Source organism: Gopherus evgoodei, chromosome 17 (assembly GCF_007399415.2).
Source record: "Gopherus evgoodei ecotype Sinaloan lineage chromosome 17, rGopEvg1_v1.p, whole genome shotgun sequence".
Lineage (NCBI taxonomy): Eukaryota > Metazoa > Chordata > Testudines > Testudinidae > Gopherus > Gopherus evgoodei.
The window spans coordinates 12,338,039-12,355,847 of record NC_044338.1 but is presented as its reverse complement, the minus strand read 5'-3'; the positions used below and the strand labels follow the sequence as shown (position 1 = coordinate 12,355,847).

Sequence of the window (17,809 nt, the reverse complement as noted above, 5' to 3'; positions counted from 1 at the left end):
TTATATTAAACTCACAGGTGCTACGCTACCCCTTCACTTTTTGCATTGTAGTCTGCAATCCAGGCCAGGGGTTAGTTTTAACTTTTGCACAGAACAGAACTAGTGTAATATAAATGCTTACCAATGATAAAGAACATGGGTATGTTGGACAGAGTCTCCTCTAGGTTCTCCACTGACTGGAAGTGAATGTTACCCATTTTCTACCTGGGCAGTTGTATCCATCTCAGAGCTAGGACAGGTGGGCTGAAGTAGATTAGTCTTTCAGTTAGTAGTATCACTGACCACCATCACATATCAGCTCCTTAGAACAAGATCTGGCACTGCAGTGCTCTGCCTCAGTTTCTCCCTCAGGCTCTTGAGCAGGGAACTTCACAGATTCTGCACTTTGGTTACATGTCTGGGCTCAATTATTAAGACCAACTTCAGTCTTCCAAACCCAAAGATAAAGTCCTCAAAGTCCAAATCTGACAATGTCTAACAGACTAGAAATCATAAACAGGAAATCTTCTACCACCATCATGCTGACCTTCAGCAATGATTTTGTGTCTTTGCTAAAGCAGCAAATTCAGCCCCTTTCCTGGGCACCCCTGCTGCATGCTCGGTGTGCCTGGGCTCTGCAGGGTGCTTCCTTTCTGTTTTAGCTGAGCACTATCTCCCACGAGGCCCCTTTCCCCACAGCAGCCTCCCACTGTCTCCCCTTCCTTCATGACAGCCTGGCTTCTTATAGGGAACACCTGCCCCACCCCCTCAGCTGCATCTCATTAATGAACAGACTTGTCTGGCCCCAAGTTCCTAAACAGGCAGACCAGTTATAGCTGAAATTTAAGCTTTGAGCTCTTTCATTCCCTACCCCATAAATGAATTGGGATAGGTTAGTATAAGCAAATATCTTATGTCTGTACTTTTTACTATAACTTAGACATTGACAACTTTCAGACACAAGGAGGAAACCAGTACTTCAGCCTTATAGGAAAAGAGCCTTAATGTCAAATATTAGACTTGAAATGTTGACCTACCCTACAAAGTGGCTAAATGTCACAGCTCACTAGAAAACAATCTCAACACCTTAAAGATGTGGCTTCTTTCCATGCAATTTTCATTACACTCAAGCATGTTACTTACCTAGTGGGGGCATTTCCTTTACAACTTTCATTAACCAGTTGTTTGAAATTGGTATTTGTCTGCAATATACACAATTCTGACTGAACTGTTACCCTGCCCCTGCTACCTCTGCAAATCCTGCTGTGGGTGGGAGACTTTCAGCATTCATTTTATTCTTCAAGACAACCTGCAATTTAAGGGCTTGGCTACATTGGCTCTTTACAGCACTGCAACTTTCTTGCTCAGGGGTGTGAAAAACACCCCCGCGAGCACTGCAAGATACAGCACTGTAAAGCATCAGCCTAAACAGCACTGCAAGCTAATCCCCATGAGGTGGAGTACAGGCACCACTGGGAGAGCCCTCTCCCAGCACTGGCACTGCAACCACACTCACACTTCAAAGCACCGCTCCCAAGTTTCAAGTGTAGCCAAGCCCTTAGGGAAAGATGGTGGTGATACAGAAACCCTTCTTTCAGTTGTTTGCTGTGGAATTACTTGCTTGAAAACTCCATTGTGGCTCAAACTTTTTCACCTTTCTACAAAACCTTGTTAATCACCTAGTGTTTTATAAGATTGTTTATTGGATTGCTCATTCATTGATTGGCCCACCTCCAAGATTAAGATACATGTTTACTACTGAGGAAGATTTCCTCCTTAAAGTATCTAAAGAAATCAGTGAGTCGTAAACAAATATGTAAAAAATGAAGAGCAGCAGCTGAGTATGAAGAGACTTCTGTGCAGCCAGCGCATTTTAAATGTTACTTGCTCTAACTAAAGAGTTATAGCAGTAGGAAGCAGTCATTTAAAGTTACACACAATGTTGCAGTTGTGGGTGTTAAAGAGACAGGTGAGGTAATATCCCTAATTGGACCAGCTTCTTCTGGGAGACAAACTTTCAAGCTTAAAGAGCTCCTCCCAATAGCATGTCTTTCTCCAACAGAAGCTAGGTCAACAAGAGATTCTCTCCTTTAGACCACATCACATGTGGAGAGAATTCAGATTCTGTAACTGAAAACAAGCAAACCTCTTCACAAACTCTGTGAGAGATGTTTCACTAATGTCACTTAAGTTTAAAGGCTGAGCACTCTTTAAAGAAAAAAAAGAGTTCAGCTACAGGCAGCATTTTAAAAAGACAGTTGTGTTTAAACTTAAGCAGTGTCAAAAATCCAGTATGTTCTAGTTATAAAGTTTATTCGTAATACCTTATATGTTGTGTGCAGTTTTTTCAGCTATGTAGTAAACGATAAAATACAGCATTGTTTACACAAATGGATACTAAGTCATATAAAAGGGTATTTTCTATTATGCAAGTTATTTGAAATAAAGACCAACAGTACAATGATTTGAAAATTTTAATTTGTGCACTAAACAGTATGCATCTTATGTGTAAAAGTGAGCAGAAATGTTTGTGCTCAAAAACCAGTTGCTAGTTCTCAGGGTCATTCAGATATTTTGTGACGTTCTTCTATCGCAGATTAACAGGCTTGCAATATGGACACCTGCAACACAATATGACAAATAAATTACAGTGCAATGTGAACTTCTACCCAACCGATTCATTAGTATACAAGATGTCTTCAGAAAACCTTTGCTCACCACTAGTCAATCTGCCGGTAATTCCAGCTATTTTTGGTGAATTTCATCATTTGATATCTTGTAGTGAGTGGTACACATCTATAACAAGATAGTCACTGAAACCTAGAATGTCTGAAGTAATGAAAAAAGCTACAAATGTGGCTCAGTTTTTTGTTTAGAGTATGACCAGGGTCAATCACCCTTGGGATTTGATGTCTTACTATTTAATTTAAATTCTCAGCCTTTTTTTAAAAACAAAAAAAAAACCACACTTTATGAATTACACCCATATAACCACATGGGCTTTCACCTCCAGTTCATCAATGCCTCAGTAGTATTCTCTCATTTGCACTTGAGAAGCTTTCATTCAGTGAACAAATATGATGCAGGGACAACTCTCATAACATCAAGCACATCAGTGGTTAACTTTTTTAGCCCTTAAAGTTTTTAACTTAGCACTTTTTTCTAAAAACGTACTGATGCAGGGCTATCTCCCTGAGTCTGCTAATCAATTATACACCCTAGAATCTAAAAATGAATAGCAAGGGTAGCTGACAATTTCTCATTTAGCGTTTATGAACACATGTAAAATTTTACTAAAGCTAATATTAAAAATAATTAACTACATAGGTTGAGAAAAGTGTCTGTATATCAGGATATAGTGCTTAGATTATCCAAATACAAAGTTTGTTTTTAAAAAGTCATAAGATACATATAGTGCATAATCAGCAACAACAAATTTAAGAATACAGTTTAGATATGTAGCATCCATACATTTAGGTACATGGCTCGTGAAAAAAGTTAGAGCCGGTGGTGGAAAATATTTGTATTCAAACTCAAAACAGGTTTTTTTTAGTGCTGTACTCTCTTTACTGCAGGAATCTCATTTAACTTCCCTGATAATTTTGGGAAAAAGAGCTGTAAAACACAAGTTTCTGAACCAACATTAAAAATGATAAAGGACAGGTTGCAGAGGGAGCTGCTAGTGATATCTAGGCACATTGGTTCTGTGAACTAAGACTCATGGGGGAAGAGGTTTAGTCAAGAAGGGAAAATTGAGAGTTCACTCAGAGGGGAGGGAAGCAGATTAGCTGCAAAACTATCAGGGTCCAAACTTACAAGGGATGTGATTAAGAGTTGCCTGATCTCATGTTATCGTCTGATTTCTAAGGATGTACATGTATTAACAGTTTTAATAGTACAGTTGTGTTTGAAACCACATACAGGATCAGAAATATTCAGTCTTTACTGTAGCATCACATTTTATCAGGAAGGGGAAAAAAAGTACCTGTAGACAAATGATCTGGAATTACAACAGATGGTTGGAACCGACAACCAGAGTCCTCAATGACTACATTACCAGACCGCTGCTGCCATATATTAGAGAACTGTACAGCTGAATTTCATTAGAAGCTATTCTTATGTAGAACAGAACCCTTACATAGGTCTATTAAGCTAGTGAAATATGACTGACACCTTGCACACTTTAAGCTATAGGCAAGTGCAAGGGGAGAGAGCTGGAGAAATCTGCCTCCTGTGGTGGATGCCCAGGTATAGTGGGGACAGGATGGTCTGTCAGAACTTACATAATTCATGCAATATCCAGTTTCAGCTCTTGATCTTGAATCTGTATTAATAGGGTCTGAAGAACAGAAGGCTCCACTTTTCCACCAAGTTTTGGTAAGCCATGACCCTGTTCTCTTTTTCCACCCAGATTAGGTCTGGTCCAAGGCCCGCATAAGCCCAAGGGAGCTGCTTTCCACCCCTCCTGTGAACATCTCACTCCTCTGAAATATTGAAGTCTACAGACAGATTCTGCAGAGTAAATGAAAAGAAGAGAACAAAAATGGACATTACATGATACCCTGAGTAGACCAAGGCAGCAGTGAAAACAGCAAGCATGGAAGAGCTAGTCTTCAGATAAACTGCATGCCTGATAGTCCTTTGGCTCCTAGTACTAGTGTAATTTTAGCACAAACAGCCAAATTTAGCATACAGCCTCCTGACAACTTGAATTCAACATACATATAGCTGTATTTCAGACAAGTTGAAAAAGTTATCGTCAGTTCTCGCATCTGACGGCACTTCCTATTCAAGGGTATCATCATGTCAACAGCTTTTTGCATTGGTTTGTATAGATAAGCAATTAACACAAGCCCAACACTTGCAAATTTTACTCTAACTTTCCCCATGTCTAGGAGTCAGCTGCAAAGCATTAGCTGATCAAATCTGTAACTTACTTAATTAAGTCCATCAGCTTTAGACTGATTACTTACAGTTGAATACACCAAAGCGCTTCTATTTCAACTTCATGGAGCAGCTCCAAAAAAACCCAACAAATCTTTCTATCAGCTTTTCCTTTTGTATTAGTCCAGGTCCATATGGTGCACTACTAGTCAAGTACCTAACTACAGTCTGTCCCAGATACATCCAGAAGATAAATAGGACTGCCACATTTCAACTTTAGAGTCTGTCAATGTGCAAGTAAAATCCCAGAACTGGCTTAAGAATTTATACAAGTTGGTGCAAAAATAAAGCTTACCTTATACTTCCAGCCACCATTCTGTCCTAAAAAGAGGAAATATCAGTTATTATAGGACAATTATAGTATTAGACAAAGGATATTTTGTAGGTTTATTCAGAAAAAACCTTCTCACCACCAACAATCTGTCGGTAATTCCAGCTATTTTCGGTTTTGTTTCATCATCATGCACCTTTAATTTGACCAATTCTATAGGAATATTAAAAAGCTCATTTTGAAAGCAGCATTAAGACAACTAGGTTTTTGCATGTAATTATCTGCAAAAAACTCACCCAGTCATGAATCATTGGCTCAGTTATTCCCTTATTACAGCAAAGAATCCTGTGGCACCTTATAGACTAACACCTTATAGACTAATATTCCCTTATTACAGCTTGCTAATCATTATCCCTAATTTCAGTTTCTGAATTTAAGTGCCCTGCGGAATCCAGAACTATAACCACTGCTACAGGACAATGACTGAGAAGCTTTGTATTCTACTCTCCAGCACATGTATAAATTTGGAAAAAACAAAAGGGGTTTCACCCTTTTTGATTATGATACATGAAAGGAAACACTGCTTTTTCTATAGCAACTTTTTTTAGTTTGAGCACTATTAAGCAAATCTTGTATTCCTATTTCTGATTTGAACAGAGAACTGCACATCTTACTCCAACTTCTCAACCCTTAATAGACAGCATAGGTGTCTTTCACAAAAAAAGTTTTAAACGCTATGGGGAACAAATGCAACTAGCTGAGTCGGATCATCCCTTCCACTCCCTGTTCGTAGAAGAACAGGGTTGGAAGAGACCTCATGGGGTCATCTAGTCCAACACCCCCGCTTAAAGCAGGGCCAATCCCCAGACAGAATTTTTACCCCAGTTCCCTAAATGGCCCCATCAAGGATGGGCCTCACAATCCTAGGTTTAGCAGGCCAATGCTCAAACCACTGCACCATTCCCCCGCCCTGATCCTACTCTTGATGCCTATGATATCACTTTGTTTCACAGTCACACTGGAGCAACAGTTCATAGACTATCAGGGTTGTTTTGTTCCCCCCTCGCCCAAACAATCCAGGTTTTGTTTATTGTATACCTGCTACATTCAAGTACAAAGACCAGAACCAGTCCAGAACGTGAAAGCTCAGGGCTACCACCCATGTGGATGAGACCTTCATTCTTAAGATGGAAAACTCTTGAAGACTGGTAGGAAAGCACTCCTGCAACACCAGGAAGTAGTTGTGTCTGGAGGGCTGCATCCCAAGCTCCAACGTTTCTTTGCTCTGCTTTGCAGCCTCAGTAGCAGCAGAGAAGGCTTGGAAGGGACCTCAGCAGGTATCTAGATCAACCCCCTGCTCAAAGCAGGACCAACCCCCAACTAACCCATCCCAGCCAGGGCTGTGTCAAGCCGGGGGTTAAACACCTCTAAGGAAGGCGATTCCACCCCCTCCCTAGGGAACCCATTCCAGTGGGTCACCCCCCTCCCAGGGAAATAGCGTGTCCTAATATCCAACCTAGACCCCCCCCCCCAGTGCAACGTGAGACCCTCGCTCCTTGTTCTCAGTCTCCTCGCCCCCCCCCCCCGGGCCCTACAGCAGAGCGGGGGCACGATGCCATGAGCCCCGCCGTGCCCGGGGCAGGGCGCCGCCCCGGCACAGCCAGGAGGGGCAAGCGCCATCTTACCTCAGCCGCGCCGCGCACGAGGCGCCAAGCCCCGCCCACGCCGTGCCTGGGCCTCGGTCGCCGCCATCTTCCCCTGGGGCTTCGGGACCACGCAGGTCACCAGCCTGTAAGACGGACACTCGGTCAGTCCCCAGTAGCGGCCCCCGCCGGGCCGGGCCGGCCGCGAGCTCAGCGTCGCCCCCTCCCCACCGGAGCCCCGGGCTCCCGCCCCGCGCACGCGCGCTACAGTCCCCACGGGCCCCTCAGGCTCGGATGCCGCGAGCCCACCCGGCCCAGCCCCACGCCCCGCTTTCCCGCCCCAAAGCCGCTGCCCCCTCAGGCAACCCCGCTCCAGCGCCACTTACAGACACGGGAGCGAGAGAGCGAGGTGTGGGCAGGCGGCTGCTTTTAACGGGTTGGACTGTACCACCCTCTAGGGGAGGGGAGGCTCATCGTAGGCCCTCAAGCTCTAGCGCATGCCTCAGCGCTGGTGGAACGTACCATCTCGATCGCTGGATGGGGAAGGGGGGCGCAAACATGATCTCCTGTGCCTGCCTTTTAAAGGGACAGAGGGTCTTATTCTGCAGTGGACAGGTGCAGAGCTCAGGCAGCTGTGGCACAGAGGATGGCTGGCGGCTCACGAGTCTGTCAGCACCTCTCTTCAGGCCTGACACACTCACTCGGCCTCTTACATTGCTGGCAGAATTATCTACCAAGACTGCCATGTGGGCTGTCAAAGGACAGCTTATAGCATCCTGTCCATCCTACCATTGTGGGACTATGTACCAGCATCATTCCACCTGAAAAAATATCTTTAAACTGTGTAACCCCTCAGCCTTGATAAAGGGTTTCCCCAAACAACGGAATGTTAATTTACCAACCTAAATGAAGCAGGATAAGTCAAATACAATAGTTCATTTGCACCTGACGTAAACAAAAACCGAGAAAGCAGCATGCTGGAGAATCTTATCTGAGCGTACACATCAAAAGGATACATTTCATGGACTATGAGAAGAAGGAAACAGAAACATTTAGTTGTCTATGGCTAAGGGAGCAAAAAGGACAATATTTTTTACCTCCATGAAAGTTGGATTCTGAACCAAGGGGGGAAAGGCTAGTAAAACTGAGAAGCTTTCTTTAGGCAAGGCCTGTGAAAGTTAAGTTCAGTCCCTTAGACAAAAGTATATAACATATATTCCTCTTATTTGTAACCAGCACTGTTTCCATTATTCATACTCAGTTATTACTTGAATCTGAGAATCTCTGGTCTTTGCTAATACATATTCTGTTTTTACTATAAAATCATCTCAGTGCTGTGATATTACATAGGATGTATTGTCTTGGTCGAATCAAGGAAACAGGTGCATACACTGCCTCCTTAGAGGTAGTATACGTGGTAATTTCTGTGAGTGGCTAGTGACAGGAGATGGATGCCACAAGGGAATGCTTTTCAACGTGGTTTGGGGACCAGGGTGGACCTAGTTAAACTGCAAGGCAAAGTAAAGGCTGACTGCTTTTGAGAACACTGTTTGAGCCCACTAATAGACTGGAGTGACAGGGAGCAGACATCCAGTTTATAACCAGCAAATCTTTCTCTTGCTGAGGCAGGGTGAGGAAGATACCAAGGTAATTTATAATCCTGTATGCCCAAGAAAGTGTCTCAGTAACCTATGGCTATATACAGGGAGAAGGTGATCATAGGGCTTTTTATACTTTGTAGGGTATAGACAACCTGGGGCTATAAGATAGAGAAGGGGTCAGCAACCTTTCAGAAGTGACGTGTCGAGTCTTCATTTATTCACTCTAATTTAAGGTTTTGCATGTCAGGGATACATTTTAACATTTTTAGAAGGTCTCTTTCTATAAAATTCTGTAATATATAACCAAACTATTGTTGTATGTAAAGTAAATAAGGTTTTTAAAATGTTTAAGAAGCTTCCTTTAAAATTAAATTAAAATGCAGAGCCTCCCAGACTGGGGGCCAGGCCCAGATAGTGTGAGTGCCACTGAAAATCAGCTCGCGTGCTGCCTTTGGCACGTGTGCCATAGGTTGCCTACCCCTGAGATAGAGGGATGGATGAGATTATTTTTAGTGTTAAAAGTCTAGAGATCTGATTGATCACATAGAATCATAGGGCTGGACTGGACCTCAAAAGTACATGAAGTTTAGCCCTCTGCACTGAGGCAGGACCAAGTAAACCCAGACCATAAACGTCAGGCATAGGTTCAACATGTCCTTAAAAACCTTCTGTGATGGGGATTCCACAACTTCCTTAGAAGCCTATTCCAGCTCTTAATAACCCTTATAGGTAGAAAGGCTTAATCTGCAGCAAGGGCGATTTAGGATAGATAACAGGAAAAACTATTACAATTGATCACCATCCTCTTTATAACAATATGTACCAGGACACACGATTCCTGGCATTCACCTTTGAGAAGAGGTGAATACTTGCATGATCATCTTCACACCCATTTCTATCAGACTCCTAGAACAGAGAATAACTCAGCTTCAGCAGTTTTTGTGACCTACAGGGCCCTCTATTGAGAACTGAACTGAGACCATTGAACACCCATTAAATTGTAACCATTAAGTCACTATGACCTAGGCTCTACTTAAACCAGCAGTCAGGTGAAACTTTCTATCCCTTTACCTACCTAGAGTCCCATAATGTGTGCCCTGCAGGATCTCCCAGACATGGCATAACCAACTCACTGTGGCACTGTGCCCCTCGCCTGGCATCCAAACTACATACAGAGATTGAGATGAACCTGCTAAAGCCTGGGTGAATTTTCTGCACAATGTTTTATTAGGTAATACTGTGATCTGTACAGAACACCGCTGCTGACTTGAGGCATCCTACAATCTATCATGGGGTGCTTTTCTCCACTGCAATGATTCAGGCTATGAACCAGTTGGTTTTTATTCACCCTTTGCTTGAAGGTCTCTCTCTCACACATGCAACTCTTCTGAAGTTTCACAACTTCTACGGGCACATCTACACAGGGCCAACGGGGTGTGTGGGGGGGTGTGGGTGTGGGTGTGTGTGTGTGAGAGAGAGAGAGAGAGAGAGAAAGAAAAGCCGGTACAAATTACTGGGGCCCGGCCATCTGGAAGGGGGCCCGGCTTCGTCAGCCCTGCTTAGCCGGTCTGCCCTTGCTGGGGGGCCTGAAAATTTTTTCTCACTGGGGCCCAAACCCGCTCTCAGCAGCCCTGCATCTACACTAAAAATTAAGTCAACCTAACTTACACTGTCATACAACCACCACAGTCATTACATTGCTTGTGAATGTCTACACTTTGCTCCTGTGTTGCTGGTACGCATCCTCATCAGGAGTGCTTGTATCGATTGTACTATCAGTATGGGGCATTGTGGGATGGCTCCTGAAAGCCAGTAAGAGTTGACATAAACAACGCAGTGTCTACACTGATGCTGCGTCAACCTAACTACATTGACCTTGACTCTACGCCACTTGCATAGGTGGAGTTAAGTCAGTGTAGCAGGGAAATTACAGCAGTGGGAGTGAAATTTATGTATAAACACTTGCAGTTAGGCTGATGTAAACTGCCTTGTATCAGCCTAACTTGGTGCTGTAGAACAGACCTAAATCTTTAGATTCTACTTGGCAAAGATAAAGGACACAGCTTCAGTGAGTCATCTCTTATTTGGATACAGCCAATTCTTCAGGGACATATTTCAGAATAGGAAAATAGTTTACATATCTTTTCATCAGGACCCCACTTACATAGGAAGGTGCCCCAGTCACCCACTCTTTTTCATATCAACTCATCAATTACCTGGCCTTATAATTCCTTACATTTATAGATGACCCACAATGCATCTGATGAAGTGGGTATTCACCCACGAAAGCTTGTGCTCCAATACGTCTGTTAGTCTATAAGGTGCCGCTGGACTTTGTCACTTTTTACATTTATAGGGCTCCCATCCCACTTACAGTATTGAAATTATGATGTAGTACTAATAGAATTAACAGGGGCAGTGGTTGCTTTTTTATCAATTAGATAATTAAGCAGCTCTCCATATTTTCATTTACAGTATCAAGGTGTAGTTATTTGATTTACTGATACAATGCTCCATCATCCTTTGGATTTAAAGACAACTGTTGCAATACCAAGGTATCAGGCATATTCAACAGAGAATCCTATTGCTTTATTCATTAAGGTCTCTCATGAGCCTCACTCAAAAGCTTATCTAGACTAGAATTAGAAAGTGCAGTTTTAGTACATTAACCAATATATTTTAACATGAGCTGGGTTGAATTTTTTTCATTGAAAAATGGGGTTGTGATAACATTTTTGTGGAGAAAATTAATTGAATTTCCTCTTATTTCAATGAAATTTCTACATGAAAAATTGACAAAAATTTAGATTTGTTTTAAAATTGTGGGGAAACAAATCCACTCACTTTTTTTGGTTTTGTTTTAAAAAACTGTACTCCCCCCGCTTTTTTTTTGAACTGTGGAGAAGAAGTAAACTGAAAGGAAGTAATTTCCCCTCCCTCCAGTCCCCTACTTTCTCTTACTATATTCTCTACCATTTTTGGAGGAGAGGGGGGAGAAAGTGGGCTTTTTCACAAAGCAAAATAAAAAAAATCATTTTAATTTAAAAAAAACTGTAAACTAAATTAATATTTTTCAACATTTTTTGCAAACCATTTTACCTCTTCCTGATCAGATCTATTTTTAAACTAAAGGCTTGTCTACACAGGGAAATCGACTGAAATAACTATTGCAGAATAACTTATTCTGCAAAAGCTATTCTAGAATAGCTGTCCATGGGGACATGATTCTGGAATAAAAGTGATTTTATTCCAGAATAATCATTCCCCTCTAAACACACACTAATTATTCCAGTGTAAGGTGACTTTTTATTCCAGAACAGTGTCCACATCGGGAGTTATTCCATAACATCCCTGCGTAAACAAGCCCTTTAGATAGTAGGCCCCATGGAGCAGGCTGCCTTTTTGTTATGTATTTGTACAATGTATAGCAAAACAAGACCCTTGTGTGCGTGAGGCTCCTATAGGCCAGCACAACACAAATAGTAAGTATTTTAAAACACATTAGCTGATTGAACCTTCAACTCCCCTCCTACCGTTCACTGTTGACCATCTAAACCAAATTAATAATTATTAAACATTTATATTGAAGGGAGGGTCTTTAAAGCCACAACCCGGTTGGACCCTATTGCACTAGGCACTGTACAATCATCATGACATCACAAAACAAAAAAAGGGTTACAAACCCAAATATTTTAAAATCATTTGCAAGAAACCTTTAACCAAATCTCACAAACTAGTAAAGCTCCTTTCATCTTGAGATGATCAGGGAATACCAGTTTGCATTGAAACACCCTATGACCAAGCTGAGTTTGGCTTACAGGACAATGAAGTAAAGCTAACGGTTGTTTAATCCAGATGAACTTGTTTTTCACCCCCGTATAAAAAGGGGACAATAAAGGGCTAATTGATGCACCCACATCCTCTATATTAAAATAATCACATCCTTTTCTCTTAATTTATGTAATTGCTAGGGTCCTGACGATGCCGCAGTAAGCCCTTTTCAGGAACTGATTTAACGACTACCCAACAGAATTTCAGTAAAATTGGACGTTCATGTAATTTCTAGCAGTTTTTATTTGGAAGAAGATCAAGCCAACAGACATCAGCAATATCTGCTTAAATAAAGGTATAAATATTTTCACATTATATTCTTTGCCTTGAATTGAAAAATAAAAAAATAAAAAAAGGACCTTTGCTCTCTTCTTCCCCTTGTCTGGTATTGGATGCACTTACCTGAAATAAAATCTTGGTTTTAAAATCCTAAAGCCTGGTTCTGCCCATGGAGAATTGTGGCCTAAAATGCCACATCAATTTATTTTGAAAAACAGAATGCAAGTCACCTGAATCACTCACTAAAAGAGGTTTTTTCCTTTAGTAAGAAATGATCTAAATAAAGTCTTAAGGTATTTCTATAACAGTTCACTTAGAATTGAGGAATGCTCATTTCCTTTCCTTGGCATAGGTGCCACGGCAAAACCAGAATATTCATTCCCAAATCTGAGAGACTTTGAACAGAATTTGTTTATTCTAATGGAACAGACAGCTCAAATTTCTCACATTCACTATCTGAACATTTATCAACATTAATCACTTAAAGGTGTCCATTTTTTCTTTCCTTTTTTGGTTATGTGCTTTTTGCTTCATTATGTTGCAGAGAGACCTACAGGCTTTTTTTTTTTTTCCAGCTTGCCTTTTATGTTACTAATTTAATTTGTCTTGCACAGAAGACACAATAATGACTTGAGAACTAGTGAAATGCCAACCAAACAAGAATGAAGAGCGTGCAAAAAACCAAGCAAAATGGGGGGGGGGGGAAAGGAGGGAAGAAGGATTTTTAGTACATCTGCTTAATACTTTTTCCTATGTCTTTTGTTAACATCTGCTTAATTTGAGTAATTAACATTTTTGGGAAAGGATATCTTTTTAACAAAGACTCATTACCCACTTTTAATTAAGGTGAGAGAAAACAATACACACCCCATCTGAGACAACGGATAGGGTCCTGTAGCCAAACCAGAGAAAACCAGACTGACACGTGATACTGTCAGATACCTTTCAAACCCTTTTTATACTTCATAAAGAAGCAAAAATGGGCACAAGGTCAATTTTAGACAAATCCTTTGTATGGTCCCTTTAACAATACACTTATATTACACTCACAATTAGGGCTATGAGGACTCAGGCCTAAAGATTTTAAAGATATCGGACCCTCCTACTGTGAAATGTGTGAAAGGCATAGCCACTTCTTAGCTGAGAAGGAAGACACAGCAGCATGCCCATCAGCAACACTAAAAGTAAATTAAAGGCCCAGTTGCTCTGCCTAAGCAGAAAACTGCAAGGGTTCCAGAGCAGTGCAGCTTACATGATCAGGGGCCTACACAATCTTTACTTCCATAAAAAGTAAGTTGTGATATTTGAGTCAAACCAGCAATACAACCGAAGTAATTTACTGGCACAAACACAGCAGTTAAGGGAACTTTTATCAGGATGTTAATATAGGTAAGGTGTCAAATGTATTGTTAGATATGGTTCTATTTTAAAGCTTTATAAGGGGAAAAATATTAATGAAAATACACATCAAAATAACCCATGACAGTGATACTGCAGTCATTTACTCTTGTCATGAACAGTATTTTTAGGCAGCCATGTTTACCAGACAATATTCAATTCAATTAAATATATAAAAAAGGGCGAATGTCACAAAAGCAAGGAAATAGTTAAGGCTAGAAGCCCAGTCAGTCCCCAGCTCACCCTGCTGTATTTAGTCACTGTAGCTTATCTTCAGTTTCATATACTGCTATTAGAACAAAATATTCTTATACACACACTGACATAACGGAGGTTAACGGCAGATTCCTTGCTTTTGCAAAGCCCCAAACCTATTTCAATATAGTATGAAAAAATCAGAAAACAGAAGAAAAATATATGTTTAAAAGAAAGATGGGGAAGGGACACACTGACATTTTGCGCTAACAGAACCTAGGAATTAGATACAACGCGAACAGATTTGCAGGCTGTCAAATCTTGGCAGGTAATATTTTGCTATGTCATACACATTATTCCTTTTCCCCGAGTTGTGGGCAATCAAAATAAATGCCACAAATAATAAAAAACAAACCAGAAGACGGTTGCACATTCATTAACCTTTTTACCTACTAAGGAAGAGGACAAGGGTAAGAAAAGTGAAGTGAATGTAACTAGTCAACCATGTGCACATCCACATGTACTATACAATTAGGACATTCAAAAATATTGACATGAAACACTGATCCTATATTTTCCTTTTCTCTTTCAATCATATTTATATATATATATATATATATATGTGTGTGTGTGTAGTTCAACAGCACATATGAAAACACCACTATAAGCTTTCACTGTAGCCAACAGAATTCTCACAAATATAAACATTATTTTAAGCTTTTAAATTGTTAAGATTTCTTCAAACATAATACAGCTATATTGAAATATTTTTGTAAAATTGTTTCAACATTTAAACTCCAAAAAAATTCATCTCAGGAATTTGCACAATTTTGTCAAAAAATCCAACTCCGCAGTCTTGAACTTGTCAATCTTCACTTAAAGCAAAAAGTTATCACCAAAATGAATGAAGCAGAATCCTTTTTGAGACTAATATAGTGGTGCTGCTCTGATGTTATTTTGAAGTATTACCTACTAGAAGGTCTAGTTTAGATTTACATTCAGTATTTTGGAGGAGTGGGAGACAGCAATCCCTTTATAAACTTTACCCTTGCTGGCTGCGCACCCAGGAAGCATCACTGTTATTACCCTATGAGGAGACTAAAGGTGCTGGTAACAGCTATAAGGGCAAGGCAATAGCGATTATTCTGAAGTTCCCTGTTCTTTGGATGAACTGTGTAAAACATTTTCTTAAAAGACTCCATGTTAAAAAGATTAAGAACAAAAAGTTCTACAAAATCCAGGAGTAGTTCTGCTCCTTCTTTAAAGTTTGAAGCTTGGGGAAAAAATGTTTTGCAATAACTACTATGGGTTTGCTGTAATAAATGTATATGACAATGCCCTACGCAACAGAGGGCCACACATACTGAAGACAAATGTGATTGCTTTAAATGTCAAGTGGTATACAGGTCTTTACTTCTGTGTAAACAGAATGGAGAGGCTCCTGGAATCTCAATCAGAGTCCTGCCATGCTTCCATAATGTTCAGCCTTTGGGCAATGGAAATCTTGCCATGCTGCAGAGTTCAAATCCTGAGGATCAGGGTCTAAAGAGCATCATGATTCAGTGTCTGACCCAGAACTACTCTCCCGGCTTATTTCAATTTGTAGAGATGGCAAGTTATCTAATCGGCTTTTCTTCTGGCGAGACTGTTCTTTTTCTTTTATAAGAGCACCCCATGCCCACTGGAGCTCTGAATCGTCCTCCTCTGGAGATGTTACTGAGTTTTCTGATTTATCTGGAGTCTTTTCTTGTGTCTTAGGTGCTGATCCTAAGCGGGTCCATAAATTACCTAATTGGATTAAAAACAACATGTTTGAAAATCACAGTAATGGATAGTAATGAGAAACACTGGAAAAACTGACATATATTCAAAAATATCTTCAATTTTAACCATTGAATGTCCTAAATTTTGAAGACTTCAACTATGCAACCTTAATGTTCTCAAAATATTTTTAAATAGAATTTAATATATTTTGAAGTGCAGGTCTACTCTTAAAAGTAACTATGTAAAATGGTGCTTTTATTTAATTCTTCTACTGTATGTATCCAGAGCAATCCTTGCTTACAGCAGTGATAGTTAGGGCTCCATGTTTGTCACAAAGGTCGTGGAAGTCATGGATTCCCTGACTTCTGCAGAGGCCAGTGCGGCTGATCCTGGGGCGAGCTGCGAGAGTGGCCTTCCAGCCGGCCACTGCTCTGATGACCCCGGGGAGCTGGATCTGGGGACCACCCAAGCAGCAGCTGGTGCAGCTGGCCCCAGAGACTGCCTGAACAGCAGTTCCAGGGTGGCTGGAGCAGTGGCTGGCACCCCAGGGCTTCCTCCCATGTGGCAGCCAGATTGGCAGCTGGTGCTGCGGGCCCCCAGATTCCTCCCTCCAAGATTCAATCAGGGGTATTGGACAGGTCACGGACTGTGATTTTTTGTTTCTTGCCCATGACTTGTCCATGACTTTTACTAAAAATACACGATTAAATCATAGCCTTAGTGATAGTACATTTTCACTAATTTTACTTCTGTTAGAACTGTAGAATCACATGTTTTTGAATAAGGCTTTGTCTACACTAGAAAGTGGAACCTTTTAACTATACCAGTATAGTTAAACTGGTACAACCCCACCCAATGTGGGCAGTTCTATCAGTATAAAGGTGCTTTGTACTGAGATATAACTTTTTCTCCTTCCAGTATGGGAATAGCAACCCGTATAAGACCCCTTTATGTTGTGTCCATGCTAGGAGCTGGTATATGTACATTGCTTAAAAAAAACCATAAATCATACCCCGTAACAACACAGTTATACTGATAGACCTGGTCCACACACAGATTTTGTGAGAGAGCAGGATTCAAATGCATCATCAAAAGAAGTTACAGTCTTCCCGCATACTTCCCTTACATCTGTGCAGCCTCTATGTGGTCTACAGACACTTTATTACTGAGGATTTACAAGTATGAAAAAAGACAGTATGACTCTCAGGTTACGTTTTCAGGGCTGTCACCAAGAAAAGCTTTCTTTTTGTAAACTGAGAAAATGTGACCTAGCCTCACTAAGAAAGTTACGGAACTGTATCAAATGATTTTCACAAAGTCTCTTCTGAAAGTAGAGCCACACTTTAAAGAGAATGACAATGAACACAAATAATTGTATTGCAATTCACAGTCAAAATGAGTAAAGGTTATGAACGTATATTAACGGTTTGAAATGCAAATTCCTTGGTTGCTATAGTTTTGCACTTTTATTACCACATTATTACACCTCAAAGTTTGAGATATCTTTAACAACTGCTCTGTTCAGACAAGCTGAGCAAAAGAATAAAAAATAAAAATCAGGACAAGTTCAACACTGAGGATAGAGAACAACATTCAGGGGAAAATCTGTCTTAAAAGTTCCTTTATTCTATATGTTGAGAGAAAAGTAGAAATTAAATGCAATAAATTATATAATAATTCAACCATCATTCTATGATACTCTTCAAGACCAGATTTGGAAGACATTTCAACCAAATTCTGCCCTCAAAAATGTGCACAAGTCCCATTATCTTTTATGGGAATTGCATACATCTCTCAGGGCAGAATTTGGCACTTGTGACTTCTAATAACAATTAATATAGTGCTTTACAACTTCAAAACATTCCACAAACATTCACTACTTGATTTCTAACTTCATTCACCAG

At 40.6% G+C, this 17,809-nt stretch overlaps 1 protein-coding gene, 1 long non-coding RNA gene and 3 other non-coding genes across 6 annotated transcripts in view; 1 reads left to right on the top strand and 4 right to left on the bottom strand.

Annotated features, from left to right (window-relative positions):
• Window positions 1-2,676: 2,676 nt before the first annotated feature.
• Window positions 2,677-2,749, bottom strand: LOC115636735. Its single transcript, XR_003997031.1, has one exon. It is a non-coding gene; the product is annotated as a small nucleolar RNA SNORD65 (small nucleolar RNA).
• Window positions 2,750-4,712: 1,963 nt separating this feature from the next.
• LOC115636731 lies at window positions 4,713-4,788 on the bottom strand. Its single transcript, XR_003997027.1, has one exon. It is a non-coding gene; the product is annotated as a small nucleolar RNA SNORD49 (small nucleolar RNA).
• Window positions 4,789-5,312: 524 nt separating this feature from the next.
• Window positions 5,313-5,385, bottom strand: LOC115636736. The gene has a single exon (XR_003997032.1). It is a non-coding gene; the product is annotated as a small nucleolar RNA SNORD65 (small nucleolar RNA).
• A 4,196-nt stretch (window positions 5,386-9,581) lies between these two features.
• On the top strand, window positions 9,582-13,159 carry LOC115636302. Its single transcript, XR_003996877.1, has 2 exons — window positions 9,582-9,669; window positions 12,410-13,159. It is a non-coding gene; the product is annotated as an uncharacterized LOC115636302 (long non-coding RNA).
• NCBP3 (nuclear cap binding subunit 3) overlaps window positions 12,942-17,809 on the bottom strand; it is a 25,895-nt gene continuing 21,027 nt past the window's right edge. For both annotated transcript variants that reach the window (XM_030536206.1, XM_030536207.1), the window contains exon 13: window positions 12,942-15,929. In XM_030536206.1, coding sequence (XP_030392066.1) covers window positions 15,694-15,929 — 236 coding nt within the window. In that variant the 3' untranslated portion in view covers window positions 12,942-15,693. The remainder of the gene's footprint in view (window positions 15,930-17,809) is intronic.